The 27,545-nt window shown below is 47.6% G+C and overlaps 2 protein-coding genes across 15 annotated transcripts in view; one reads left to right on the top strand and one right to left on the bottom strand.

Annotated features, from left to right (window-relative positions):
- PRPF18 (pre-mRNA processing factor 18) overlaps positions 1–8,910 on the top strand; it is a 55,644-nt gene extending 46,734 nt beyond the window's left edge. For 5 of the 6 annotated variants that reach the window (XM_064592054.1, XM_045874390.3, XM_045874393.3 and 2 more), the window contains one exon: positions 1,604–8,910. In XM_064592054.1, the coding sequence (XP_064448124.1) occupies positions 1,604–1,684 (81 nt within the window). In that variant the 3' untranslated portion in view covers positions 1,685–8,910. The remainder of the gene's footprint in view (positions 1–1,603) is intronic. The other variant, XR_010411704.1, reaches the window with a different exon arrangement.
- Positions 8,911–14,314: 5,404 nt separating this feature from the next.
- FRMD4A (FERM domain containing 4A) overlaps positions 14,315–27,545 on the bottom strand; it is a 332,058-nt gene continuing 318,827 nt past the window's right edge. For 6 of the 9 annotated variants that reach the window (XM_064592040.1, XM_045874387.3, XM_045874386.3 and 3 more), the window contains one exon: positions 14,315–17,577. In XM_064592040.1, the coding sequence (XP_064448110.1) occupies positions 17,475–17,577 (103 nt within the window). In that variant the 3' untranslated portion in view covers positions 14,315–17,474. The remainder of the gene's footprint in view (positions 17,578–27,545) is intronic. The other 3 variants (XR_010411703.1, XM_064592039.1, XM_064592038.1) reach the window with 3 other exon arrangements.

Below are 27,545 nucleotides of genomic sequence, written 5' to 3'. Positions count from 1 at the left end.
TAGACGGAAGAGTTGATAGGATTCACTGCTGCTGGCAGAGCTTTTCCCAGAATTGTTCTGGAGAGATCTGTAGTGGCATGCTGCAGGTTTCTACTCTTGTCCCTCTCTTGTTCGTGAATTTGGATAATGACTTAGAGGTATGTTTGCTCAGTGGTGGATGAGAAAGCCAAGATGGGTAACTAAAAGCCAAATGCCAACTAAGGATGTTGAAAGATCACAGAAGGATCTATGAAGGGTGAGCTGAAAGAGACCGAATGAATTCTAATAATGACAGTTCTTGTCAACAATTTAAAAAGTTGCTACAAAGTTACAGATTGGCCAAGAACTGGCCAAACTGCAGAAGAACTAAAAGCAGTTGAAATTTGTGAGATCCGAATTTGTGTGTGTCGTAGTTGCCTGAAAAGAATCAGAGTCTGGTGACAGATGCCAAAGGTACAGAACAGAGGCAGTACAGGGATCCTTCGACTAAATTCTGAAGGATTAGCCAGGTTAGGTTTGGGATGTTGTATTGTGTTCTTACGATTACATTAGAATGTTTTTATCATGTAATATTTGGTAATACAAAAGAATACATGTAATATGTAAGTTAGGAAAGAAACAAAAAAACCTATCTAGAGACCTGTTCCAGCTTAAGAACTAGAACATTCTGAAGATCCTTGACTGTTTCCTCCTCTACCCCAGAAGTAACTGTTAGTCTGAATTTGTCATTGCTTTGCTTTTTCAAAAGTAATTCTACCACATTATGTGTGTATTTATAAGACATATATTCTCTTTCTTTTTTTTTTTTTTAAAAGATTTTATTTATTTATTTGAGAGAGAGAGAGAGAGAGAAACAGCATGAGAGGGGATAGGGTCAGAGGGAGAAGCAGGCTCCCCGCCGAGCCGGGAGCCCGATGCGGGACTCGATCCCAGGACTCCGGGATCATGACCTGAGCCGAAGGCAGTCGCTTAACCAACTGAGCCACCCAGGCGCTCGACATATATTCTCTTTCAAGTTGATTTTCAGTTTTATTAAAATGACATTATACTTAATGTAGCCTTTGCCACTTGCTTTTTACATTCAACATTGTTTCTAAGATGCATGTGTATCAGTTGTTCTCAACCAGAATCCCTCATCAACAGAATTCCCCCATGAACACAGAAGATGATTTGAGTGGCTCTTTTCTCAGTTCTCGCAAGGATGGTACATAAGCGGCACTTGCTAGATACGCAGGAGAGCTGCTGTCTGGGTACCTAGCGTGGGTGCACAAGCGGGGCACTTGGGGCTTCACTCTCTGTTGGAACCTGCTGGAGTTCTAGTTAATTCACGTTTACTGCTGTAGAATGTTCCACTGGTGAGCATATTAAAAGCTTATTCGTATATTCTCTTCTCATGGACATTTGGGTTGTTGCCAGTACTTTTGTTGTTACTGTGGACAGTTTCGCTCTGTGTTGTATGTACCTTGGGTGCATGTGAATAAACATTTCTCTCCATGTACATCTGAGTGGTGTTGCTGGGGACTGCTACGTTCCCATGGGGACATTGGTAAACCCAGGAGTAAAGCGAAGGGCAATTCAGAATAGTTCAGCTATTCATAACCAGTCTTTATTCTTATTTTCTTAGGGATTGAAGAGGTTAATGACCATTTGCCAGAAGCACTTTCCTACAGATCCATCAAAATGTGTGGAGTACAACGCACTGTGAAATCTGGGTATGGTGTCTTAAGTAACGAGAAACTTAAGTGGACGTGCTGTACGGACTTCTGGAATTCCCATCAGGAACGAGGGAAGAATAATGTGGTTTCCTGTGTTTGAGTTCTACCTAACGCTACTGTCTCGGTTTTAAGAAACGGTGTTGGCTCTCCTGTCACATCTGGCTACAAACTGATTTTTGTGTCATTTACTTTAAATAGTCAAAAAATTAAGTTCTAAAGACTTTTCCTCGAATTTAAATGTGTAGACAACTGTCCCAGAAGAGGGTCTAAAATGACGTCTTCCCTCTAGACCTACAAGCTGGCACTTAGAGGATTGAAAAGGAACATTTGAGGATGGACTTAATTTCTTTCTGTAAAATACGGTAATTTTCACATTGTCTTTTATGTAGCATTTATAAAAAATATTTTTATATATTTCAACAGAAATATGGAACCATTTAATGAAACTTTATAGTCCTTAAATGTTGCTGAACTTTTGCCATCTTGCAGTAGAATTGGAATGTAAATGTTATTACTGTTAACTCAAGTGTTGTTTTTCTTGCATTTCAAGGCTGGCTTTTACCTTCTAAGGAGTGTAAATTTTAGTATTTGTCATCTCTTTGGGACAGAAGAATTAACAGGAAATCACAGTTCAAAATAGATGGTATATTATACCAACAGAAGTTTAAATTAAGAAGCCCAGTGCCTCAAGGTTCAAGGTGGGGCAGTGGATTGTCAAGCCAGCCAAGGATGGGGACGTTGTGACACCACTGGTTCTTCCCAGACTAGGACTGCTTGTGAGTCTCCTTGTTGCAGGGCCCGCGGTGGACTGCCGCTCCCGGCCCTGTGCCACCGCGCATAGAACAAGGCGCCGGGACTCTGGTCACTGCCTGACACAGTAGGCCATGCGTCTGAGTTGGCCCACATGAGGACTTCCGAATCTCACACAGTGTCCTGTGCAGATAATGGTATAATGGTGACGAATCGCTGTGCTCTGCAAGTTGAGAGGCCTCGGTTAATAGAGGAAGGTGGGTGAATGGAACCGACCTGCCCAGGGGGAGTGACAGTGTCGGGTAGCAGTAAGGGGCTGCTCCCGAGTCAGCACTGCCGAGCTGGAGGTCCCAGATCTCCCCCTACAGGTGCGAGACCCTGGGCGTCACTCAGCCTGTCTCTGCCTCCTTTTTGCCCCGTCTGCAAACGGTCGCGAGGCCCTGGGGTGTACACCTCAGCGTGCCGCTGTGGTGGTCAAGTCAAATAAAATGCTTAGTGCGCTGCCTGGCAAATGAGAGCTCAGTGGGTACTGGTTCTTGTGTCCTCGTTCCTAGAGTGTTACTGCAGTAGCGTTCCTGAGCCCTGTGCCGAGGGGCGGTGTGTGCTCAAGTCAGGGTAACACCAACGATGGGGGGGTGGCAGCGACAGCCGTAGGGGTAGGAGCGGTTACCAAGCAGGGACTGTGTCTGGGCTCGGTGACTGCTCCCGATTTCAGCCAGTTGGGAGTTGAAAGGGTGAGAGGACATGGTGGGAGCTAGAGTCCGCTGAGTTGTAGGTGGGGGTAGCTTCTCATAGCTCCACGGTCACCTATTCTGGCCCCTTTGGGAAGGCTCGAGAGCCTCTTGTGGTCACCTGTGTATGGCCATGCCTGTCGGGTCATTTCTGCTGGGTTTCTGCACAGGGTGGCTGGAGCCTGCCGTCCTGAATTGAATCAGGCTTATTCCCTACCCCACTCCCCACTTCGGAAACCATTTCTTATGATTAAATGAGTTAGGACTTAGGAGAGCTTACTCTAGGGCAAATGAGAGAGAGACTTTCGTAAGATAGGACGCTAGTCTAGACTTGAGTTACGTAATCTTGTTGTGTTGGACTTGCTGATAAATACTGTTGAATGAATACTCCCCAAATTACTTCTCTTTGTTCACAATCAGACCACAGCATGGCAGTCCGTTGTTTTCATGTTGTCTTTCCATTTGCTGTTAGTTAATACTCCACATAAAGAAGAAACTGTATCAGGTGACACCAATACCTTCTAAAATTGATCTGTATGGGTAGAAGGTTTAAAAAAAAAAATGGTAACTTTCTATAGTCCTGTGAATTGTTAACCATGGGGGCTTAGGTAGAGGGAAGCAGGTTCGTAGAAAAGCTTTCCATTTCCCTGAAATTAAAGGTCTTCTGTTACTTGCAAATAATCACGTGGCTAAATAGAACAGTAACCTCCCGCGTTCTCCACATCATGAAAATTTTAGTTCAGCAGATATGACATACTTCTGCTTTTAGCTATTTTTAAAATAATAAAGGCATCCTTTAAAAATCAGTCACAGCCCTGAAATTAACCATTCTTCCCTTTCTTCATTACTGCCGGCCCAGACTCCTGTCCAGAGGAGTTCTTTCTGGAGTCAGATTTAATAAAATGCTGGTATTCTCTCACAAGTAATCCTGTATTTTCTGGGAGTGTTCTTGCCAACTGCAAAGACCAAGCAGTAGATGTTAGCATTACAACACAGAGCCTGTGGCAGCCTGGAAGCCAGGGCTGTGCTCTCAGTCTTTGGGGAAAATTAGGAAATGAAGTTGAGGCCAAAGACAATTGAGGGAGAGAGAACGAGGATGGTCCCGATCTCCTGAGGAGAAGGGGGAGGTCCCGAGAGACCCGAGCTGGGAAGGCAGCTGTCAGGAGTCACAGAGCTGAGGGATCTGCTCTGAGCTCAGCGAGAATTGGGAGGAATGGGAAATAGGATTGATAGCAGAGGGCGCCTGGGTGGCTCAGTCGTTAAGCGTCTGCCTTCGGCTCAGGTCATGGTCCCAGGGTCCTGGGATCGAGTCCCACATCGGGCTCCCTCCTCGGGGGGAAGCCTGCTTCTCCCTCTCCCACTCCCGCTGCTTGTGTTCCTGCTCTCGCTATCTCTGTCTCTGTCAAATAAATAAATAAAATCTTTAAAAAAAAAAAAAAGGATTGATAGCAGAAGGGCTTCTTGGTGTTAAGTCCTTCCAGCTGGTGATTTCCTGACCTACTCTCACACTTTCGATTGCCCTGGGTTTCGACCCCCGTAAATACTTGAGAAACACAACTGTCTTTTCACTTGAAAGTCATTTATTCTGTGAGCAGTTTAGAAAAGACAACAGAAAAGTGTTCCAGAGTCTTTGGTAGATTTGAATTTGGGGATTCGTTATCACTGGCTCCTTTTCAGCCACACAGTCACCCCCTTTTAAGGATTAACATAGGAGATGGTAGAATTTGGGCAGTTTTAGTGAAAGGGGGGCGTTAAATTGCAGTGTCGCGATCGCCTTTGTCGGAGTGTCTTGGAGATGTGCCTCCCCAGTACGCTCCTATGAAGCCCCTCGCTGGCCAGCTTGACCCCGTAGAAATGTATGGTATGGGACCATATTGGGAGTCCTGAGCTGCAAGCCCTTCCTCACGGCTTCTGATGTGGGAGTTTCCAGCTGTGTGAGGAGCCAGCACCAGCCCCCTGAGGGTCACTACGGGACCACTGTTAAGGCAACTGGTTTTCATCACAGACCCAGTAGCTCCATTGGCTGAATTCTAACCACACGCTAGTACTTTAATGGTTAACAGTATCCTGAACATCTTTTGAAATTTAAAAACAAGTTCTGGGGGTGTGGAGTAACTCGGGGGAAGGCAGTGTGGCTGGCGGCAGCTGTGGTGTGAGCCGATCCCATTCAAGATCTGGGAGCCGTGCTCGTTTAAAAAAAAGGTTTTGTATATTTACCAAAAGCTTATTATGAAAGCTTTGATTACTTACTCAGTTGTGCCCATACTAAACCCCGGGGTCCTTGGTACAGCTTGCTGGAGCTAACCGTCCTCGCGTTGCCGGTCGGGATTGCTCTGCTGAAGCAGGCAGCTTGGTTTTGTGGGGTCCCGCCTCCCCGCCTATAAGCACCGGCTTTGAAAATACTGTCAGCCTTCCCTCACAGCATTCAGGCTGGATACATACTTTCACCGGGGAGAGCAGCTAAGAAGTTTCAGGCTTCCTTTCGAGTATGATCCGTGACCTCAGAAGTGTTCACTGAGCTTCCTCCCACGATGGGCAAGAGTCATTTGGGCAGTCTGCTCTCTGTGCCTTTCTGAACTCACAGTTTGTCATTGCCAAATTGCCTTTCCTGTCCAACTGCTCTGCCTTTTTTTTTTTTTTCAACTGCTCTGCCTTTAAGACTTAGGAACAATCGGGAAGCTTTAGTGTTGTAGTCTGAGCTTGGCTTGGAGGTTCTGCCCTCCCGGGAAGCAGGAGAGTTAAAGCTGTAGCTTTGGAAACTTTCTGACCACAATTCAAAGTATAACAGTAACAAATGCATGCATACATGAATGCACATATAACTGAAACAAAAGCACTCACATACTCTTCTCTTGTATTTCTTTTAAGAATATGCTGGCTGTGACTCCAAACAGGGTTACGACGCATTAATGCACTGTGACCAGTAGTTTGAAAACCACCCATTAAGACCACCAATTATCAGTAGAGTTAAGGATGGAAATAACCTGGTAGATGAATTCAGGGCAGAAGGACTCTACTTTTTATTTTTTTTAGCCACCTAGGCGCCCCTAAATTGTTGATTTTCCCATGTAAAGGCAAACAGGTATTGGCTTTCAGGGTCACTACAAAGGTCTATTACAGTGAAGGTTGTGCTTTCTGGAGATACGGCGGAAAGTGGGGTATGAGGATTTGGCACAACTGGGTGCTGGGGAATAACTATATTGTTGATAACTCTCTAAGTCCTGAACAAACCTCCATCCTCTTCCATGTTTTTTTTTTTTTTTTTTTTTTTTAAATAACATATAATGTATTATTTGTTTCAGAGGTGCAGGTCTGTGATTCAGCAGTCTTACACAATTCACAGTGCTCACCATAGCACATACCCTCCCCAGTGTCCATCACCCAGACCCCCATCTCTCCCACACCCCTCCACTCCAGCAACCCTCAGTTTGTTTCCTGAGATTAAGAGTCTCTCATGGTTTGTCTCTCTCTGTGGTTTCATCTTTTCATTTTTCCCTCCCTTCCCCTATGATCCTCTGTCTTGTTTCTCAAATTCCTCATGTCAGTGAGATCATAGGATAATTGTCTTTCTCTGACTGACTTATTTCACTTAGCATAATACCTTCTAGTTCCATCCATGTCGTTGCAAATGGCAAGATTTCATTTTTTGATGGCTGCATAATATTCCTGTGTGTGTGTGTGTGTGTGTATCACGTCTTTTTTATCTATTCATCTGTTATGGACATCTAGGTTCTTTCCATAGTTTGGCTATTGTGGACATTGCTGCTATAAACATTGGGGTGCATGTGCCCAGAAGGACTCTACTTTTAAAAAGTTTTTTAAATACAGAGCTATAGAGATCACACTCAGCGTTCAAGGTTAGTGTGAAGTTTAGCAGATTATAAAACCTTTCCAATGCTAAGTACTTGCGAAGCAGCAGTTCTTATATTTCAGATGAAGAGACTATCCCCCAAGGGGAGGATAACCACAACACACAACATATAGTTGGCAGCGTGGTTTGGTGACCACCTTAGGCTGGCTGTCAGTTGTATAAAGGGAGATGAACCAAGGTATAAAATAGATGGGAGCTCAGAGGTAGGGTTGAGGCAGAGAAAGATACATCGTGCATCAAATCTCTATTGAGGGTTGGCTCATGCCTTTAAAGATTACTTCCCAAGGCTGAGGTAGGGCTGGATTACATTCCTTTTTATGTAAATTTTTAAGCAATTGTGTAATATAGAAAAATGTACAAATAAGAAGACTACCATATCCTGATACATTTTTCAAAGTGAATATCTCCCCAAAGTCTCCAGCACCCAAGTCAGGAAAGAACGTTGTTAATGCCCCGGAAGTCTCCTCATGCCCCCTTCTGGTCACAACCATGGTCCTAATGTCTAACATCATTACTGCTCCATAATGTACATACCCTACAATTCACCCATTTAAAGTATATAGAGATTTAGACTATTCAGAGTTGTACCACCATCGCCACAACCTTAAGTTCAGAACATTTCATCACCCCTAAAAGAAACCCTGTACCCATTAGCAGTCACTAATAGGTTAGTTTTGCCTGATTTTTCATCTGCTCATTTGTAAATGGACTCAGTGGTCTTGACTTGTTTTATGTTTCATTTCTTCTGGTTTCTGATCCTCCTCCTCATCACATGTCATTGTGATTCGTTCATTCTCATGGCCACATCCCATAATTTATCTGTTTTACTGTTGATAGACTTTTGAGTTGGTTCCAGTTTTTGTATGAATATTGTGTGTGCATTCTTTGGTGAATATGAATCTCTGTAGGGTACACACCATGTTGTGAAATGTCTGGGACATAGGGTATGTGCATACTCAGCTATATTAGATACTGTCAAGGAATTTTCCAAACGGCCTGTACAGTGGACAGCCCCCCCAGGCAGGATTTGAAGTTCCAGCTACTCTACATCCCGGCCACACATGACATACTCTGTCATTTTCATTTTAGCCCTTCTGGTGGGTTAAAGTGGTATGCTGTGGCCTTAATTTGCATTTCCCTGCTGACACATAAAGGTGGCCACCTTCTTTATGTACTTGCTGGCCATTTGGATATTCTCTTTTGTGACGTTCCCATTTAGGATCTTATTTTTGCCCATGTCTTCTGTTTAATTGCCTGCCTTTTTCTTACTGATCATAGTTTGTTCTTCTGGCTAGGAGTCCTTTGTTGGACACGTTTATTGCAAATACTTCTCCCGCTCTGTGGCTTGCCTCTCTGCGAGGTTCCTTTTTATGCAAAGGGGAAATAACCTTTTAACGAGCTCAGATATTGACATAATCTTTGCTACCTGTGCCAGGTTGTACAAAAATCAAATTATGTGTTAGTCTTACAGTAATTTTTTTCTCTTGATTAATGATGTCATCGTCTTGGTGTGCCTTTAAGGGTATAGGATTTGAGAGAGGAAATCATGTGACTTTTAAAAATTTTTTTGCTATACTTTGGTTTTATTAGATTATTATTTAAGACCTGGTGATTTTTTTCTTCCTTTGGTGTGCAAGTATGTACACCATATATGTGTGTTGTAGACAGTGCTCGCTGGTGGCTTACCCTGTTTTCATTCTCCTCCTCTTTGCTAATAGAAGCTTAATGTGTTCAGAGCTGCAATGCACACAGTTAAAACTGCTTGCTCTCCCAGGACCCTTTGATGTTAGGGTTGGTTATGTGACATGTTCTGCCAATAATCCGTGGAGAGAGTCTGTTGGGTAGGACTTCCCGAAAGCTATTGCTTTTCCAAGAAAAAGAAATAGACTTAGCTGACAGACATCTTTTGCCCCTTCTCTCTTCTTTTCTGGAAGGTGGTTCTGAACCTCAGATGCTTTGCTGCCGTCCTGTAGTCATTGATGGTGAGAGAGACATGCTAGAGGTGGCAGAGCTGGTTCTTGGGTGGTACCATGGAGTCACTGTATAAACCTTGAGCTGCCTTCTTAGGGTTCTCCAGAGAGAGACCAATAGGAGACGTATGTATGTATGTATCTATATCTCTCTAAAATAAATGATGGAAATTTATAAATATATGAAAATACAGAAACTATATGTAATTACATAATGTATATATATTATAAGGAATTGGCTCCTGTGACTATGGAGGCCAAGAAGCCCCATAATTTGCTGTCTGTAAGTCTTACTCTGAGGGAAGGAGAAGACCAATACCCTAGTTCAACAATCAGGCAGAGAGAGCACGCACCCATGCGCGTAGTCTCCCTTACCCTCAACTGATTGGACAGGGCCCACCCACTCTGGGAGGAGCCATCTGCTTTCCTCAGTCCACTGATTCAGATGTTCATCTCCTCCAGAATAATGTTTAACTGGACATCTGGCACCCCGTGTCCCAGTCATGTTGACACACAAAATTAACCATCACAGCTGCCTTCCTCTGGGCCTCCTGTTTCATGAGAACAGTGTGGGGTCATTTCCCAGGACTGTGTTCCCATATATGGATTCAGTCCCTAAACAACATGTACGTTACTCAGATATTTCTTGGCTTTCAACATCACTGAGACTTGTGGCAGGTATGGGATGGTGCTCTACGGGTGCATCTGTGTCTGCTGGACTAAGATCGTACCTTCGCCACGCGAAGGTAAAAGTACCTGTAACCGCGTTCATCTGAGTGAGTCCGGTGGATGCTGGCACCAAGTCACCAGCTGCAGAAAAGCCCTTAATTAGGCTGATGTTAAAGGCAGTTCAAAGACAACCAGGTATCTGAGACCCAGAGGAGTGCTTCCGGCGGGTCGTGAAGATTCTGTCACCCAGCTTATTAGACGGAAGCATCTCGCTCTTGTCCCTCTCAGGAGTTTTCCCCAGATCTTCATTAGAGTAAGAAATGACTTTGAGAGGACAGACTCCTAAATACTTGTTACGAATGTGAAACATACTTGAGAAAATCAACAATCGGGACTTCGTTATTTTGGGGGAAAATAGGCTTTGGCTTGCTCTTCCTTCTGAGACCATGACTCACTTTACACTCCCATGGGCCAAAAAGATACTTGTGTATCTAATATTTTTTTAATCTAAAAATTGAAGATTGGCTTGCTCTTAATATGGCGGTAGCTTTTACAAGTCTTTCTGCTTGTAGAGCCTTGGGGTCCGTGCGTTGATGAGGCACCGTGGGCCTGCTAGCGAGGCGACGGGGACAGCTCGGGGCCACGAGGGCCGGTGGGTGCGGGTGGCGAGGTTCTTCTTTCCCCGCTCCCACCACCCCTTCCGTGGCAGCTGTGACACGATTCTCCTTGGTGGCTGGCTTCTTATTGGGTTCCCCTGACAGTGGGCACACGAGAGACGGGAAGCTAGAGGAGGGAAAGGGACCTGCTCCTCTGTTGGCTTTCTGTCCCTCACAGCCCAGCAGGACCCTCAGTTCCTGAAGAAGGAGCTGCTTCCCATGGGCAGTTTTCCACACTCGGAGCAGCGGCTTCATTCTGCCACTTGGAGATCTGTGGGTTCTGCCACCTTCCTGGGGCACTCGGCAGCCAGCCACCAAGCTGAGCAGCACCCCTCAGTCTGCTCCTCAGAGGGCTGACTTCCAGCTCTGCGGGGCACCTCCTCATGCTTCTGGGTTTTCCCATTCCCTCCCTTGCCTTTGTTTCCCTGCCCTGAGCACTGGCCGCTTCCCTAGGGTCCTCTTTGAGATCTAGTGTCCCGTTTCGCTGTCCCCTCTTCACCATCTGGGTGACAGTCCAGCCTTTCATAGGAAATCATCTCTGTTGAGATCATGGCTGTGGTCTTGGGACTCTCAATCCAAAAGGCAGCCAGATGGGCAGCACCTGCACAAAGGGCAGAGGTCCTCCTCATGGCACCCCTAAGCTCGGATGGGTTTCCCACTAGCGTGCATCAACATACACCGAGACTTTCCTCCTAGATGACAGGATTCACCCCCAGGGGCTGACTGAGGTCCTGGGGGAACCTGTATTTTCCCCGCTGTCTGGTCTCGAGGTCCTGTCCTTGCTGCCTCCCTCCTTGCTCCCGCTCTGCTCTTCAAGACATCCTGCCCATTCTTGCGGTGGCCTTGACTTCCTCAGGACCTTCTTGGCTTGGCTTTTCCCTGAGGCTCCCCTTGTCATCATTGCTGTCACTCTCCCAGGACCTTCTCCTGTCGTCTTACCCCCCCCCTTTTTTTTTTTTTTAAAGATTTTTTGTATTTATTTGACAGAGATCGCAAGAGCAGGAACACAAGCGGGGGGAGTGGGAGGGGGAGAAGCAGGCTCTCTGCAGAGCAGAGAGCCCCATGCAGGGCTCGATCCCAGGACCCTGGGACCATGACCTGAGCCAAAGGCAGATGCTTAAGGACTGAGCCACCCAGGCGCCCCTTGTCTTACCCTTCTGTGCTGCCCCACAGCACTACAAAAACCAAGCTGCGTCATCCCATCAGAGTCCTCCAGAGCCGCTGGATGGTGTTGACTAAGTGTCCGGTGTCCCCTGGATCCCAAGTGATACTGGGACATTCTCTATCTTCTCTCCTCTTGGGGGCCGTTCTCAGCTGACTGCTCTCTGCTGACCCTGCCCCGCTGTCTCTTTTCCCTCACGCTTAGCTGTGGCCTCACCTGGCTTTGCTTGGGCCAGGCTGACTGGGGGGGGGGGGGGCGGTGTCAGCGCCCCATCTGCCTCCACACTCACCAGCAACGTTTCTTACCTTACTGGGAGGAAAAGCTGTTCTTCCACCTGTCCTAAGGCTGACCCTGCTTTCTTAGCACCTTTCTGTAACTGACTTATTTTCTCCCCCTCCCTGCACTCCCGATCTCCTATAAGTCTGTTCAGGGCACGGATGCCGCATCCCTCTGGTTTGCTGCAGATGGGAGGTGAGAAATAGAGAATGACTGGCTGATCATCCAGTGGGGTTGGCCCGATGGTGGGACAATCCCAGGACTTCTGACCTGACCCTGGACTGCTGTAGAGCCTGCAGCTGAGCTGAGAAAGGTGGTGAGGGAGCAGATTCCGAGGGGAGGCTCAGAACCTCCGCTCTGGCCATGTTAGCGTGTTAGACCTGCAGGGGAGATGTTGCCGGGCCGGAAGAGGTACAAGTTCAGGAATGCGGGGATCAAGACAGGTGTCATCAGCCCCTAGATGACACTGAAAACCCTGAGGCCAAGGGAGAGCTACCGGAAGCGTGGTGGATGATGGGAGGAGCCCGAGCACAGAGCTGGGACATGCCGATGCCCGGGCGCCGGGGAGAGGAGAACCGCCAAGGAGGCTGGAAAGAAGAGCCCCGACCGTCGTGAGCAGGAAACCCCAGAGGGCGTCGCATCCTGGCCTTCCGGAGCAGGACCCGAGGGGATCCACGGTGTTGTGTTACTGGTAAGTCACATGAACTGAGAACAGAGAATTAACCATTGTCTGTGGCACTGTGGGAGTCCTCCTTGACCTTGACAGCGGTGGTTTTGGGAGAGTGGGGGAACGAAAGCAGGCCTAGAGTGGGTTTGACAGAAAACGGATTAATGAATGAAAAACAAAAGGAACCTACTCGTGTGTAGGGATAGCAGTTGATGGGGAGAGAAATGGGTTTCTGATAAATCTTGTACAAGTGTAAATGTGTGGGCTCGGTCAGTCTGCTCGCTGTTTAGACCCCTGCACTGCAGGCCCCTCAGCTCCTGTCTGAGGGGACAGTGGCTGTGCCCCGGGGGAGACTTTGTGCACAGCAAAGAGGGTGTAATGCAGGAGGGTCTGACCTCTTGGCGGCCGTGACTCCCAGCAGCCGGCTCCGTGGACGAGGTTAGCAGTGAGATCCCGTTTAGACACTTGGGGATTTCGTCCCCTTTGGACTCCTTTGAATCTTTTCCTCTGTTTCATGTTGGCGACTTTGCCCTTACGCTGTGGTTGTGGGTCCGTGTCTAATCTGTGTGAGTGTAAGCTTCTGGAGACTGGGCTCCTCCCCAGACGTGCAGTGCGTGACTGCTCGCCAGCCCTGGCCAGTGGCTCTCTGGCGCTCGCCGCACAGAGGGTCTTACGGATGGGCTGTTTGGAACTGGTACTCTGGGAGAAAAAAGCAAAAGGCCTGGGCTCTGTTTACTGCTTTCTACTGGGAGTTCTGGGTGTTTGTGTTCTCTGATAACTGAAATAATAGCTGTGTAGAACTGCTTTGTTAGCACTGTGTGTGTGTGTGTGTGTGCGTGCGCACGCTGTAAGAGGTGGGGAGAAGTGGGAAAGCAGGGTCTTCCTGCGTTGCCTTTATGGGATCATCGGAGCTTAATGAGATAGTGGATTTATCTCCTGAGCTGTGACATGTTTATGGAGAAAAGACAAAAGATCTGTTTGACATGAGCGCTGATCATCTTGAGATACAGAGCCGCTGGTTGCTTTCAAGGGCTTAGAAGTGTAAAATGTCCTAACGAGCTCGCTTCCGACATGCTTTGCGTTCTCCGTGGATTGTTTTCATTTTGGGCAGGGGTTAGCTCGCTCTAGTGGCAGATGCTTCAGCAGGGGCTTTCCATCCGGGGGATGTTCTTGGCTTCCGGACTTCTGGGCTCCCGCTAGTGAAGAGATGCCTGTTGGGCCAGGGGGTCGGGGACGCAGCTCCAGCGCAGTCTCTGCAAAAGTAGGCCAGTCGCCGTCTTGTCGTTAAGTGGGGGCTTTTGGTGCCCGTGGGCCAGCCGGCTGCTGTGTGGATGATGTGATTCACGTGGTGGGGGACAGGGTTTGAGCGGTAGGGTGAACACAGGGCTGCTGAGGAGCCTGAGCACCCTGCCGTCTCCCTAATGGGCCCTCGGCATCCTGCACAGACCCCGGGGGACCGCATGGTGGCGGAGAGCCCACGGATGGCCTCCGAAGCCACATTCCCTCAGTGTCTCTTCCACCACATACCGCTGTGTGGGAACGGGACCCACGCCTGGCATGGACTGCATACGGGTAACTATTTGTAACCGCCAGTGTCCCGACAAAGACTGACCTCTAACCTCATATCCCTTTTTGTGGCAGGAATACATAATAGAGAATGTGTTCTCTTTGTATACTTAACAAGTCAATTAGAGTAAGGGAGAATTAGCCTTGACTACACAAACTGAGCTTACCTGTATCTAGCAAGCCAGTAAGATCAGCTTTTGATTGACTTTAAAAAAGGAGTACAGCAAGGCTGCAGACACTCGAATTAAGAGATTTCCAGAGCCTGTATAACTTAGAAACAAAATCTCCAAGAGGCAACTGAGATCTTTTCATTTTGAAAATGCTTTAATAAGTGTTGACAACACTGTTTTGCAAAATGTAAAGGTACTATACAAATTCTTAATACAAAAAGAATAAATTAAAAGCAGATTTCTTTTTAATTCTGCAATTTTGTCTACAACATACATCCTTTTCATTGATTACAGTTGAACAGAATCCAGTAAAATCATTTTCCATGCTCTACAGTCAGTTTCAGGAGCAACCTAATCCTTTCTCCCCATTATTAAACTAGAGTCCATTTTACACAACGTGTAATAAACTATTGACATGAATGTATATGTAAAACTTTACACCTAGTTAACTAAGCAGTAACTGGTCATCTGATAGCACCTGGAGGGGGTCTGCTCTATTTAGAACTAACACTGAATGAAAACGAATTGAGATTTTAACAGTTTCAACACTCACCTGCATATAATAAAATAAAAAAAAATCCACCTGTCTCACAACAAAGTCTGATGTAGGTGTCCCCACCAGTCTTCAGGCTAAACAGGCAACTTCTTACACATATCCAAAGAATCCAGTAGGGGCTTTGTATCAGACCAGGGGCTTCATATTCCATCTTATTTTGCTTGAAAGAAAGACGGATCTGTGAAGAACTTGCAAGCGCTTGTTTACAGTAACTACCATTCCCCACCACACTGATCCTTAATCCCGTGGCTCTCAAAGGAATAACATTATGTACATTTGTAGTAACCGAACGCAGCTCAACAGTAAAACCTGTTTTACTTCATCTCTGTCTTTCCTACCAGACTATCGTGGCATTTGTCTGAACTGCAGTTCCCCTCCCTCTCCGTTCCTTTCTGCCTCCTGAATTCAAAACCCAAGTGTTGAGAAAGATTTTTCGTCTCGCATTCCCGGTCACCCAGCTGGGCTAAAAGCGCGATCCGGGCCGGGGCGGGGGGGTACTGCAGCCCCGATTTGAAACTACGGGACATGCTGTGTAACCTGCAGCCACGTGACCTCGTCTCCTCTGTTTCTCTGCACTTTTCCTGTCGCACACAGTTCAGTCTGATTAGCCAGTGTGTCTTTGGGGTGAAAGAAAAATGGCCCAGTGTATAATGTTCTGAATGGGGAAGGAAAAAAAACCTGTTGGCCGTAGCTCTGATCATCAAAATACCAGCAACAAAAATACCACCCCTCCGTCCCCAGGATCTGGTAATAACATTAGAACCAGTTTTGTTTATCCCGCAGGGTTTACCCAAGTGTTCTGTGAACGTTCGCCCCTTCCCCCAAGCTGTGTCACCAGTCCAGTGCCCACAGGCCTGGGGAAAGCAGGCCCTGAATTGTCTGGAGTGGCCCCAGCGTGCCATGAGCCCACAGCGCTTTCCAAGCTGCACTAGAGGGAGCGTTGTTAAACTTACTTTAGGGTCCATCTTCCCTCCTGGTCTGGTAGAGTCTCTTTCTTCTTGGATTACACATACATAAAAAAAAAATGAAGATTTTTCTTTTTACGCTAAAGCTAACTGTGGTTCTGCTTTCCCCCAAAACTAACCCTGCCCCACCAGCTCCTGTCCCTGGCTGTCAAATGCCTTTCCAATAGGAACTCGTTACAAGTGAGAAAAACTGTCCCTCCCCCCGCCCCCCCCAACTTGCGCCAATAAGCACAGCGTCCCACTTCCGTGGAGACCGTGTTTGTGCCATTTTGAATAACCCAACTAAGAGTGTGCGCTTGTTAGGATTATAAAAGTATTTTTGAGGCCTTTGAAGATAGATGGCTTTCCAGTTGTGTCTTAAGCATAGCTCAAGACACATGTAAACGTGCGGCTCTTTCCTCCCCTCTGGGTTGCTGCGGACGACTGTGGTACGTCAAGGTAGCTGCCGATGCCGGAGGCATCTGGGCCCTCTGGGAGCTGGCGTGCTCTTCAGCCTGCTCCGCCTGCTAGCTAGTAGACGCGGGAGTCAACTCTTCCTACCTAAGGGCATAGTTGGGTTCTTGGAATAAGTGACACATTGGTAACCGGGTGCCGAGAGAAGTCGGGTCTGAGCTCTTTGTCACACAAGTGCTAACAAGTATAAAATGAGCCACAACAGTTAAACACTCGAATGGATCGCGATGTGCTTTTTCCCTTGGTTTCCCATGAAAAATAAAATCAAACACTTTGTGCAAAACAATAGGACACGCTTTTACTGCTTGTTTTAATGAGAGAGAAGCGCTTGTGGCAATCCCCACCTTCCGTTTCCTCCAGACCCCAGCAGGAAAGCCGTGAGCTTGGACTGGACCCCCGTGCAGACTGGGCTGACGGTGCCCCCCTGCTCCCCGCCCGCAGGCCTGTCCTCCGTGTCCACACCCCTGGGGACCCGAGGCCGCGGCGCCCCTCTGGCTCCCTCCACTTGACCATCAAACCGGGTTAGTTTTCCAGGCTCTGGCCTGAGAGAGAAGGTGGGGCGTTAAGGGCGAGGGATAAAGAGGGGAAACAATTTACAAATGGTTGACTTTTCACTGTGATGAGTTAGTAGCAGTTGAGAATTTAAAAGATTTCATTGCAGAAAGAATGTCTTCCTCTTGGCCCCTCATTTTTTTTTTTATTTTTAAATTTTTTTTTTTTTTTAATCTTTGGCAGCATAGAACTGATTGTGATCCTCGGATGCATCTTGGACACGTGAAGCTTCCTTTTTCAATCTCCTTCCCCTCCCCCAACAGCCACTCCCCCAGGGAACATGTCAAGTGTCAACTGAGTATTCGCCGCGCACACGCGAGGCATCCTCCTCACCGAGTGCGCAGTGGGCCTGTGAGGGGGGCGCAGGCTGGCCAAAGCGGAACAGTCCTTCGGGATCACCCTATACGTAAGTCTCCTTTCCTGTTCTCCTGCCACTTGTCCACGGAAACTGGATGTCCGCCACCTTCCCTGATGGTTCCTGGCCTGGGGGCTGTCACGGCACGGGGAAGCCACCAAGGTGCCGCTGAGGATTGGTGCCTGGCTCTCCGTGGGCGAGAGCACCAGGGGGACACACAGTGGGACCGGAACCTTCCAGAATGTCTCCTCAGTCAGGTTTTTGAGGGTGAAGGGGATGCGGAGACAGGAGGAAACAAAGTGCTGAGGGCCGAAGCTGGTGCGGGGTGACAGTGCGTCTGGGTAAGGCAAATGAGAGGCAGTGAGGTGATCTCTGAATGGCGTTGAGGCGGTCAGATCGAGGCCGGCTGGCTCACACGAGGGTGCCGGGCTTGGCTTGCTCCTGCCCGTACCACTGGACGTCGGCTAGTTCGGGATAGAGGGAGGAGTCCAGGAAACAGCTGTCGGTGTAGCTCCTGCAGGGAGGGCGAGGAGGAGAGCAGCGGGTTAGCGGAGCAGAGCGCTCAGTAGGGCAAGCTGCTCCCAGGCATGGCAAAATCCACCTGCAGGAGCCCTGCCGCGGGAGCCCCCGTGGGGGGTGGGGAGGATGGAGGCGGGGCTGCTCACGCCTGGCCGAGACCTGGCCGAGACCTCGCCGAAGTCCTGCTGTCTGGGCCCTACCCTCGGCGCGGCGCAGGAGCTTTCAGAGCTCCGGGCTTCCATGGGATTCTGCTTTTTGGAGAACAGCTGCTTGGGCTGCCCTCCAGGAGACCCCAGGCGCCCCCAGCTTTGCCTACATACTATTCTGTCCCAGAAGCACGTTCAAAACGTCAAGTGAAACGGAGAAGTTATTTGGATGGGGGTCTAAAAATTTTTTTGAATGCGTGCTATTTATTTTAAACATGCATTGTTTTCTGATTATAGAAACTGTATGGAAAACATACCAGAAACTAGAATGAAAACAAAGACTTAAAAAGTCTCTGAGGTATGCGTCACCATGGAGGCCGGGGAGAAGCCGAGAGGTAATTACAAAGACACGCCGAAGCCCATGTTCAGTACTCGGAAAAATAGCCCCTTGCTGATCCCAAACTGGCTCTTTTGGGGCAAGAGTAAAGGTCAGGAGCAGCCCCTGCAGCTTGAGAAGGTGGAGGGCCCCCTCACTCCCCCTTGGCTGGCTGCCTGAGCTCTGCGCTCTGTTCCTAAACTGCAGGTCCAGCTTGGAGCCCCTTGGGTGCTGTTGCCTTTGTTCCCAGCGCAGCTCCTCGCTCCCTCTGAGTGTCAATTTGTACTGATTCCTACAGGGATGAAACTGGGGGCCTTGAGCCTCCAGGTGTTGAAGCGACATGTCCCTTGGATGACATTGGTCTGTGATTCCGGGTTATTAGGTCTATGTGTCTTTAATGCCTGGTGCTAGGGTTCGGGACGGACGGGTGAAGGAACCTGATCCTAATCCAATGTGGTGCAGAGAACAGCAAGCTGAACGAGCACCTTCCTCCCAGCCCCGTGAGCGAGAAGCTGCAGTCGTGCCCATCTTTCTCATTGGCTGACCTCTCTAGGAACGAATGGATGAAGGCATTGTGGATTTTGTAAATGTTTCTCATCTGGCTTTTAAAAAACCCACGGAAGTTGGAAAACCCAAGGCATCGGTGGCATATGGTGGCCTTTGCTGAGAGTCCTGGGCCTGGAACTCCTGATCTAGTGGGAATGAATGCTGCTTTCAGAAGCAAAATGACATACAGACCCTTTCTTCTGATGCCGGCCACGGGTCCCTATTATGGTACGTAAGCGCTAAAGGGCTAACTCCCACGTACCCACCCTGACAGAAGTGCCTTTTGCCATGTGCCTGAGGGACTGAGAACGTTTTTCCGGCAGAAGGTAGTTGGATCCACAGGGACTTAGGCTGTATTTTGGGAGACAGTCCCTCTCGAACTCCTTGTGGTCCTGGTGGTGCCCTTCCCTCTCCCCCAGGTGGGCCAGTTAGAATCCTCCAACCACAGTCACTGACTGCTTCAAAGAAGGGCTGAGGCCCAAGCAAGGCCAAGCAGCCTTCACCCCAGGAGTATGTGGGAACAGGAAGCAGAGGCAGAGATGAAAGAGAACTAGCCACGTCTGGCTCTATGTGCCCTAAACCACGAGTCAGGCACGATAGTGCAAAACCCATTCATGTATAAAAGATCAGTTGGATCCAAATTGTGTTTCTGGAAGTTGGAATAAATTCAGGTTACTTGCTCAGACGGCTAAAGCATCTGTGGAGAAGACACTTAGGATTTGCATTCACCTAAGTTCTAAATAGTCTTCCCCCTCTTTTTTCCTTCTGATAGGAATGACCTCCCTGAAGTTTGCACTTCAAAGAAATGGCCTACAGGATAGGTCCTGGAGGAGACCGATAGAGCATTTACAAAGACACAGGGAATGAAGGCAAGTTCCTCCCAGAAGGATTTTGTTTCTTAAATCTAAATATTTTAAAATATCTGCAAGGCCTTTTGAGGTGAATAGGGGAGGTTTTGGAATTGGTAAAAATAAACAAAAAACTATGGGTGGGCTTTGAATTGCTTCCAGAGCTGTGTGACTGTTGCCGTAAAGACTGAATTTGCAAGACAGGGACAGGTATTTTTAGTTCCTCAAGGACTGGGGTTGCAACTTGATTGAGTAAAGGCCAGTAAGATCTTTAAAATTTACTCAGTTGAATTGTTTTCTAACAGGATCCCAAGGAGACCTCAGATAGCTTCAGGGACAACATGAAATACACAGGCAGCTGTACCTGTGAACCCCCTGAGGTCTCTGTCACCATTTCTGAGGGCCATGGGTAAGTTCCTCTCGGTTCTGAGCTCTGCTCTTTTTGCGTTAGGCTCCCCATCGAGTTGGCTTCCCAGGCCAGCATTAACATTGTCTGGACTGACGGGAGGCTCTCACAGAGTCCCTGGCCCTCGCTTAGTCTGCAGTCCCAGGCCAGGGCTTGGCACCTGGCACCTCAGTCCCGAGTCTCCAGTTAGTCCCCAGGGCCCATGTGTTGGGGGTTGCTGGTTCCGTCCATAGTTCTGTGCTGGGAACTGCCGGTGGTGTGCACCTGTGGCCTCCTCCTGGCCAGCCCACAGTATCCTCTCTTCGGCTACTACGGGTCTGCTAATGTGCCCGTGAGGTAAAGCAGTAAGAGGTCTGTTGTCAGTGAGAACCTCAGAAGCCAAAGCTGCAAAATTGGTGGGCAGAGGTCCAGCACTTAAAAGCCGTTAGAGCGCTTGCCCCCTAACTCGAAGACCCCCGTGCTAGGGTAAGTTGGTTACAGAATCAGTTAGATGGCCACCAGGTCACCCACTGACCTCAAGAAAACTTTCACACCACGAGGTACACTGTGAAATGTCCCAAGATCCCCAACCAGTGGCACGTCCATATTCATTTGTCTCTACGAGACTGAAGGCTCAGCTGAAGAACAGGCATCCCCAGGTTCCAAAGAACGGAATGCGCCACCCACCAGCACAGCTCCTTACTTCGCATCTAAGAACTGTGGTAGTAGAACAAGCTAGAACTACAGTGGCCACTGGGAAGCGATTTCACTCCACAGTGAAACTGGAGCCTCTCAGGCATGTGCCCTCAGAAGACCGGAACCTAAGAGCTGAGAGACTTTTGTCCCGTTAAGTGCCTGATCTACAGAGGAAAGAGACTTCTCTCCTGAGCTGCGAACACCTGCCCAGGATCTCGCCCATTCTCAAGCCAGTGAACTGGGAACATGGACACTGCTAGAACACTCGCCCCCTTTCTATGAGACCACCTTCTGCAAAGCACAAGACTCCTGTGTAAGGATAAGGGCTTACAGACAGGTTTCACACCAGGTCACCTGTCACCCCCAAGACAATCCCGTGCAATGAGGGACACCTGGTCTTAGACAAGCAGGGCAAGGGTTGTCCCCCAGGAAAAGGAAATACCCCATCAAAGGCACATAGTCAGACCTCTTGGGAAAACTCCAAAAGTGGGATCCCAGTCTTGTCAAGGCTCTACGGGTGCCCCCCACCCCCCCAAAACCCCAGGGGTTTTACACTAAAAACAGTTACAGTCTCTCATGCACATGGACCAGCAGTACTGAAGACAACCTAGAATCCCAGCGGTCATTACGAGGAATGTTCCAGTTAGACAAGTTCATTCATTTAAGAAGTGCACGTGAATGCAGGGGTTCCTAAACAAACAGAATGGGATACCTGTTATAATTGGCACACAGAAGCCTCCAGAAGGCTTCAAAATTCTGAAACTGCTTCACTGAGAGATTCATTGCAAAAGGGTAATGAAAAGCCCAAGACAGAAGCGGTACCTAAAACAAAAGACTGTCTGACTGCTGGGACACCTGCCACTCTCCTCTTCTACACCCAAGTGCTCGTGGTATTCGTCCTGTATCTGGATGGTCTTCCACCCGCAAGAGACATGTCTGTCAGAGGAGGGTCCCCATACAGGGCTTGAAGAGTTCCCAGGACTCGGGGGATTCTCTTGTAACTGCCACCAGTTATTCCTGAAACAGCCAAGGGAAAACTAAGCCTGGGACACCTTGTCAAGTTCTGGTAATGCAGGAGTTACACTCCGTACTTTAAACCCCACTTGCTCCAGAGCCCACAGATGGGAATCCTGGAAGAACTAGCAAGAATCCTTACCAGAGTCCTCTCTCCCAAATCTCGTTAGCCCACTTGAGAGAGGAAGGTAAAATTTGGCGTCCCTTCCTTTCCAGACCCACGGGTTGCTGAACCTTTCTCTCCCAGCGACGGCTTTTGCCCTCCTGTGTCCCGTGAGCTTGGCTTGGCACCGTCACATTGGGGCTCCCAGTATATGGCCAGGCAGAGAAGTGGGTTGAACTCCATGTACAGCTGGGGTCCTGTGCTTATTGCCAGTCCTTGGGAAGCGTCTCAGCCTCCGTTTTTGGTCATCTTTGAGTGGCTCTGGCTCTGGGACAGTGGTGTTCTTTGTACCCTCTCTGAGGACACCTTTTGTGTCCGTGGTGGTGTTCAGTACTAGCCAGGAATATTTACTGTTTGAGCTCAAGCCTGACAAGAGAGCCAAAAGGATTTTTAAGTAGCTCTATGGTCAGAAGTTGGCCAGATTGGAAGTACAGAGTCCTCATCAGAGCCTGACAGCAACTTTTTTGGGGGCTTTCTCCCCTAAGTCAAAAAGAAACCATGTGCTCAGAGGGAAAGAAAAACATTTTGCAGCCATCTGCAGAAGGATTTACTAGAATAAGCCAGAGACTAAGCTCTAAAATCTGGAACACAGGAATCTTTTGATTTCCATCCTAACTGAAGATCTTGATATAAAGCAGCAAACTGAGGATAATGTAGTGGGATGGATGGGTGGGTCAGCCTGTGATGTCACTCAGGTCGCAACCCAATTTCTTGAGGAATCAAAAACGGGGGTCCCTGTCTTAGAATAAATCACATCCTTATCAGAACAAATACAGCTCTAGTAGCAAAGTCAAATCCCACCTGTCATTTTTACCAATGCCCAAACCTTCCCAATTTGTCCCAAAAGGCTTGATCTGGATTTAAGCAACAAAGCCCTTCTCCGAGGAATGTTGGGAAGGTTCTCCTTGCAGGAACTTGTCTTGTAGGCCATCCCTTTCAAGTGCAAACTTCAGGGAGGTCATTCTTACCAGAAGGGAAAAAAGGGGATGGCTGTTTGGAATGTAGGCAAATGAAAATCTTAAATGTCTTCTTCCCAGATGCTTTAGGCTCGTGAGCAGGTAACCTGAATTTGTTCCAACTGTTCTTCTGTAAACTAGTCAGTTTTGTATTCTCACCCTGGTCTCATGGCTAAAATTTAAAACGAAAGCTGTAAGATCTCTATGTCTGCAGATGGGTGACATTTTCCTACCTCTGGTTGGTACTGCCAAAATTAATTTGTACAAGTTTCAATTAATTGGCTTAAAAAGAAGCACTTATTAAATGAGGTATTCTAAAACTGTCACAAATAGAGGAGTAAGCCACGTATTTTTCAAGTTCATGCGATCTAGGATGAATCTTCAGTAAATAAAAGCTAGTTCAAGTTTGTGGGTTTAATTAAAATGGGAATGTCTTCAGAGAGACCTATACCTTTTATTCTACCCGCGTTTGCTAATGATTTGAATTCGTGTTATCTGTTACAAAACTTGTTCGCAAGGAAGAGAACTTTAATGTCTTGAGAAGTTTTCATGATTAACATGAACATAACTGCTGCTGATCCCAGAGCACGCATAGTCCTTCCTACGTCTCAGAGGCTGTACCGCCCTGTCCCCCTCAATCTCCAGGACTAGTAGAAAGGACTAAAGGCATCATTAAAACCCCATTAGGAAACTTCTCTGCAACTCTGGGATTTCTCTGGACCAAGATGCTGTCACTGGTTGTTTTTGAATCTAAAGTCCTTACCTTTTGAAAAAATAGTAACTGGCAGACCCATGCATTTGCCTCTTTCCCAGTACTCTGACCCTCAGATCGCCCAACAAGACCTATTAAAATATTGCCACCATTTCCAGAAACCTCTCTCACAAATTCAAGAAGCTTATGCTGAACAAGAATATGACCTGACCTGTGACTCCCTTCAGGAGCCACATCCCGGAGAATACTCGTACTGGGAGAGAGTCCCTCTTCCCTGAGGTAAAAGGACCTTTCTGGTACTGCTGGCCAGTTCCTGCATAGCTAAGCCTGGAGGCATCTGCCCCTGGATTCATCTGTCCCGACTTCCAGGAGTCACGGGACCTGAAAGGAACAAAGGCAAGAGCTCCAGCCACAGCAGCAGACGGCTAGCCCAAGGTCGGACCAGGCCTCTGTCACCGTCCACCTTTACTGTGAAAATTGTGATGGGCAAAAATGAGTCCGACTCCTCCACCTAAGTGTTTTTTTCCTCCCGTTTGCTCTTTTCTGTTGCTCCTTGACTTGGAAAGCCCGTACCTTCCTCTGCCGAGGGAGACAGCCTCTCAGGCTGCTGGACCTGCCTTCGCACACTCTGATCTGTCCATGATTTGGGGGACCCCCTGGGCTTTCCTGTGGCCACTTTTCCTTCGTGAACCACACCTGCATTCCCTTCGACGTCAGCTGATACAGTTAAACTCTCGCAGCCAGGCTTTCCCAGGGCCCTTCCCCAGTGCAGCCTCTGCCTGACCAGTGAGGTACCCGGACCTCCACACCTCAGTACAGGCGTCACCAGGCTCTTACGAGTGTCTGAGTCCCACCTGGCCCCGGCACAACGACCTCTCATCAGAAGCATGTGCTTTTGCAAGGCATTTAGAACAGCTCTTTATTTCAGCCTGGGAGACGGATTTCCTGAATATGCCAAAAACCTAACTGACCCCTGGCTTGAACGAGCAAATGTGACAATGAATCCATGAACAATGCTGCTTTTGCGGGAGTGGTCTGTACCCCGACAGGATTTATCTTTGTCCAGGGTGGTCATCATTCTCCTGGGGCCTGCAAGTGCCCGGACTGGCATATAAGCAGGCAGCCGCTCTGGTTCTTCTCTATACCCCAGCTGTCCACAGCCAAACTGAGACACCTTATCGGTCAGCTCCCCTGAATTTACATTATCATGTTAGAGGAGACCAGGAAGCATTCCTAAGTCAGGAGTTGCTTCCTTTGGCCCATCTCTACTTCCCTGGTTAGGAGGGGGTGCAAATGAGGCTAGGGCCCCAAACTCTGCTTTAACCCATCAAACAACTGCCGACTCTAGTGCTAAGGCCATAGCTATCCAGCAAAACTCCCTAGATTCTCTGTCTAAAATTGTCCTTGCCAGTAGGCCAGCCCTCGATTCTCTCTTGGCTGCACAGGATGTCTGCGCCATAGTCAATCAACATGCAGACTTGGCTTAACACTTCTGGGGAAGTCGAGGTTCAGTTACATCAAGTCTGAGAACAAGCCCGTTGGTTACAAGTCCAGTCTGACTCATCTTGGAATTTTGATTTATTCAGCTGGTTCCCAACAAGACTGGGCTTATGGTTTAAATCTGTACTACAGTTGGGTCTTTCTATCTTATTTGCCATTTTGTTTTGTGATTTTTTAAAGTACTGAGTTACCCATCCAGCCTTTGTGTAAATAACAAACGTGACAGCATTTCAAAGCCTTGGGCAAGCAAATGTCTGACATGTATATCCTGACAAAGTCTCCTTGCCTTGACCCAATATAAGTTGCTCAAGTGTGGCCTTTCGCTTGCTACTATTCCCGAAGCTGTTCTCACCCTGAAGAAGACATGGTAAAGAAAAAAGGTCCAAGTATGATAGAAAAAGACACAACGAAGAAACAGCGTGGATCATCAAAAGGTGAGGTCCATGCAAAAAACACTTAGTAATATATTGGGTGATTGCTGCCCCTCATGGGGGCTTGATCAAAAAGGGCAAATGCAGAACCAAACCAAAATGGAGTCACTTAATGTCGGACACAATGGAGACAATCACTGCAGGCTCATAAAGGAAAATGAACCTATCCTTAACACAAATTACAGCTCTTCCCAGAAATCAGCAGAGCACACCAGCCAATCCCCCAAAGCCAATTCTGTTCGGGCCCTTTCTGAACTTCCCTGTCCCCTGCAAATATGCATAGTTTGGTTTTTGGCATTGCTACTTTTCAAACGGGGCCAATGAAATCCACTTTCCAGTTCCCTCCTCTGGGGCACACGACACCTGAGGATGGTTTTCCTCTGCTCCAAGGGACTTGTGCTCCAACTAACAACATCTTGGATCAAGGAAGGAAAAAAAGGGAAAACAATGCCTAAATAACATAGTTGATCAGTGATGCTTTCTTGAGCAAGAGTGGGGAATGTGAAAGGATTTCAATCTAAAATGAAACCAGAGGATATGAAGTGAAGAATCTCCCGCATGTCCCTTCAGAACAACAGAACTTAAGAACTCAGAGACTGATTTTCCATAAATGCTTGACTTACAGAAGACTGAGCCTTACTGCCTAACCAGCGAACATATGCCAAGGATCTCTTCCTGTTCTCCAGCCAGTGAATTTGTTTAGTCTCTGGCTAGACTTTTCCCTCTTTGCAAATCCAGCCTGCCCCAAGCCCTCAATGCTCACCTGTAGCTTGCTACAGCCTGCATTTCCCAAAGTGCAGTTCTTCTGCCACTCCCAAATAAACTCCATTTCTGGTCATTTGAGCCTACCTCAGTTGACCTCCTTATTGAGGTTGTTAGCCATTATTGGGAACATTCCAGTTGGATGAGATCATTTAAGTGAACCTGAAAGCAAGGTTTGCCAAATGCAACAAATGGGTTACCCATTTTCATGGGCATGCAGAAGCTTCCAGAAGGTTTCATGATTCCAAAGTAGCTTCGTTAAAAGAAAGAGTCATTGCAAAAGGAAAATGAAAAGTGACAGAAGAGGTACCTAAAACCAAAGACCGTAACATTGATTTGACTCTTACTACTTCCCTTTATCCTCTCTTACCTCTGAGTACTCATGATCCATTCATCCTCTTAAGTGCCTTTCCACTCTGCAGAGACTACATACTGTCAACAGAAGTCTGCCCCATTACTGGCCTCAAAGGTGGGCCCCCGTATGAGCCCTTCGCATAGTTGAGAGGACTCTGAGGGGTTTCCTGGTAACCTGTGACCGGTTATTCCATTAAACAGCCAATGGGAAACTAAAATGGAAATTAATGGAAAGCTTTGCCCAATTCTGGTAGATTCCAGGGCTGTATGCTCTACTTTAAGCCCTGTTGCTTGGGACCTTGCAGGTGAGGGCCTGGGAAGAGTGGCAGAAGCTGGCAAAGGTGGAAATCCTGACCAGAGTCCGTTTCCCTGATTTATTATGACTCGAGTCTTTACAAGAACAGAAGTGCAGCAATTCACATGGAAGTAATTCAAAGCCCACCTAGCATTTTTAGCAACCCCCAAACATAACCCCTTCATCTCAAAAGGCTTGTAGTTACTGTAAAATTCTGGCCTCGGGATAACAGAATTCTGTCTTGAAGGCACTTGTGCTCTTTCTCTGTGCTGTAGAGATGTAAGTGTTCTATCTGGTCTTCTCTAGGAACCCGGGTCATTCTTATCAGAAGGGTAAAGGAGCAGGGGGAACAAGTTATTCAGAAACTAGGCAAATGAAAAATCTTGTCTTCAGAAATATCAGTGAAAAGTTTAACCCATGTCACCTTAACCTTTTACCAGGAGCACGATTTGGATCCAACTATTCTTTTATAAACTGGTGGGTTTTGCATTATTTCACCTGCCTCATGGCTAAAAATTTAAAACAAAAGCTGTGAGATCTCTGTCTGCATCTGTTTCTATGATTTTATATGTCCATGCATGCATATTACACTTGTGGTCTTCTCTGCCTCAGGATGGTATTGCCAAAATTAATGTGTCAAGAGCTCAATTTAATTGGCTTAAAGACACACAAGGGCTACACAAATTATGCATACTCAGAATAATAAAAACCCAAATGTTTTTCAAGTTCATGTGATCTAGGGTAATCTTAAAGCTAGTTTAAGTTGGTTAGTTTAATTA

This window comes from Mirounga angustirostris, unplaced genomic scaffold (genome assembly GCF_029215605.1).
Source record: "Mirounga angustirostris isolate CCGP_5_RB_7025 unplaced genomic scaffold, mMirAng1.0.hap1 SCAF_5, whole genome shotgun sequence".
Taxonomy (NCBI): domain Eukaryota; kingdom Metazoa; phylum Chordata; class Mammalia; order Carnivora; family Phocidae; genus Mirounga; species Mirounga angustirostris.
The sequence above is the reverse complement of the archived record's forward strand: the minus strand, read 5'-3'. Positions and strand labels throughout refer to the sequence as shown.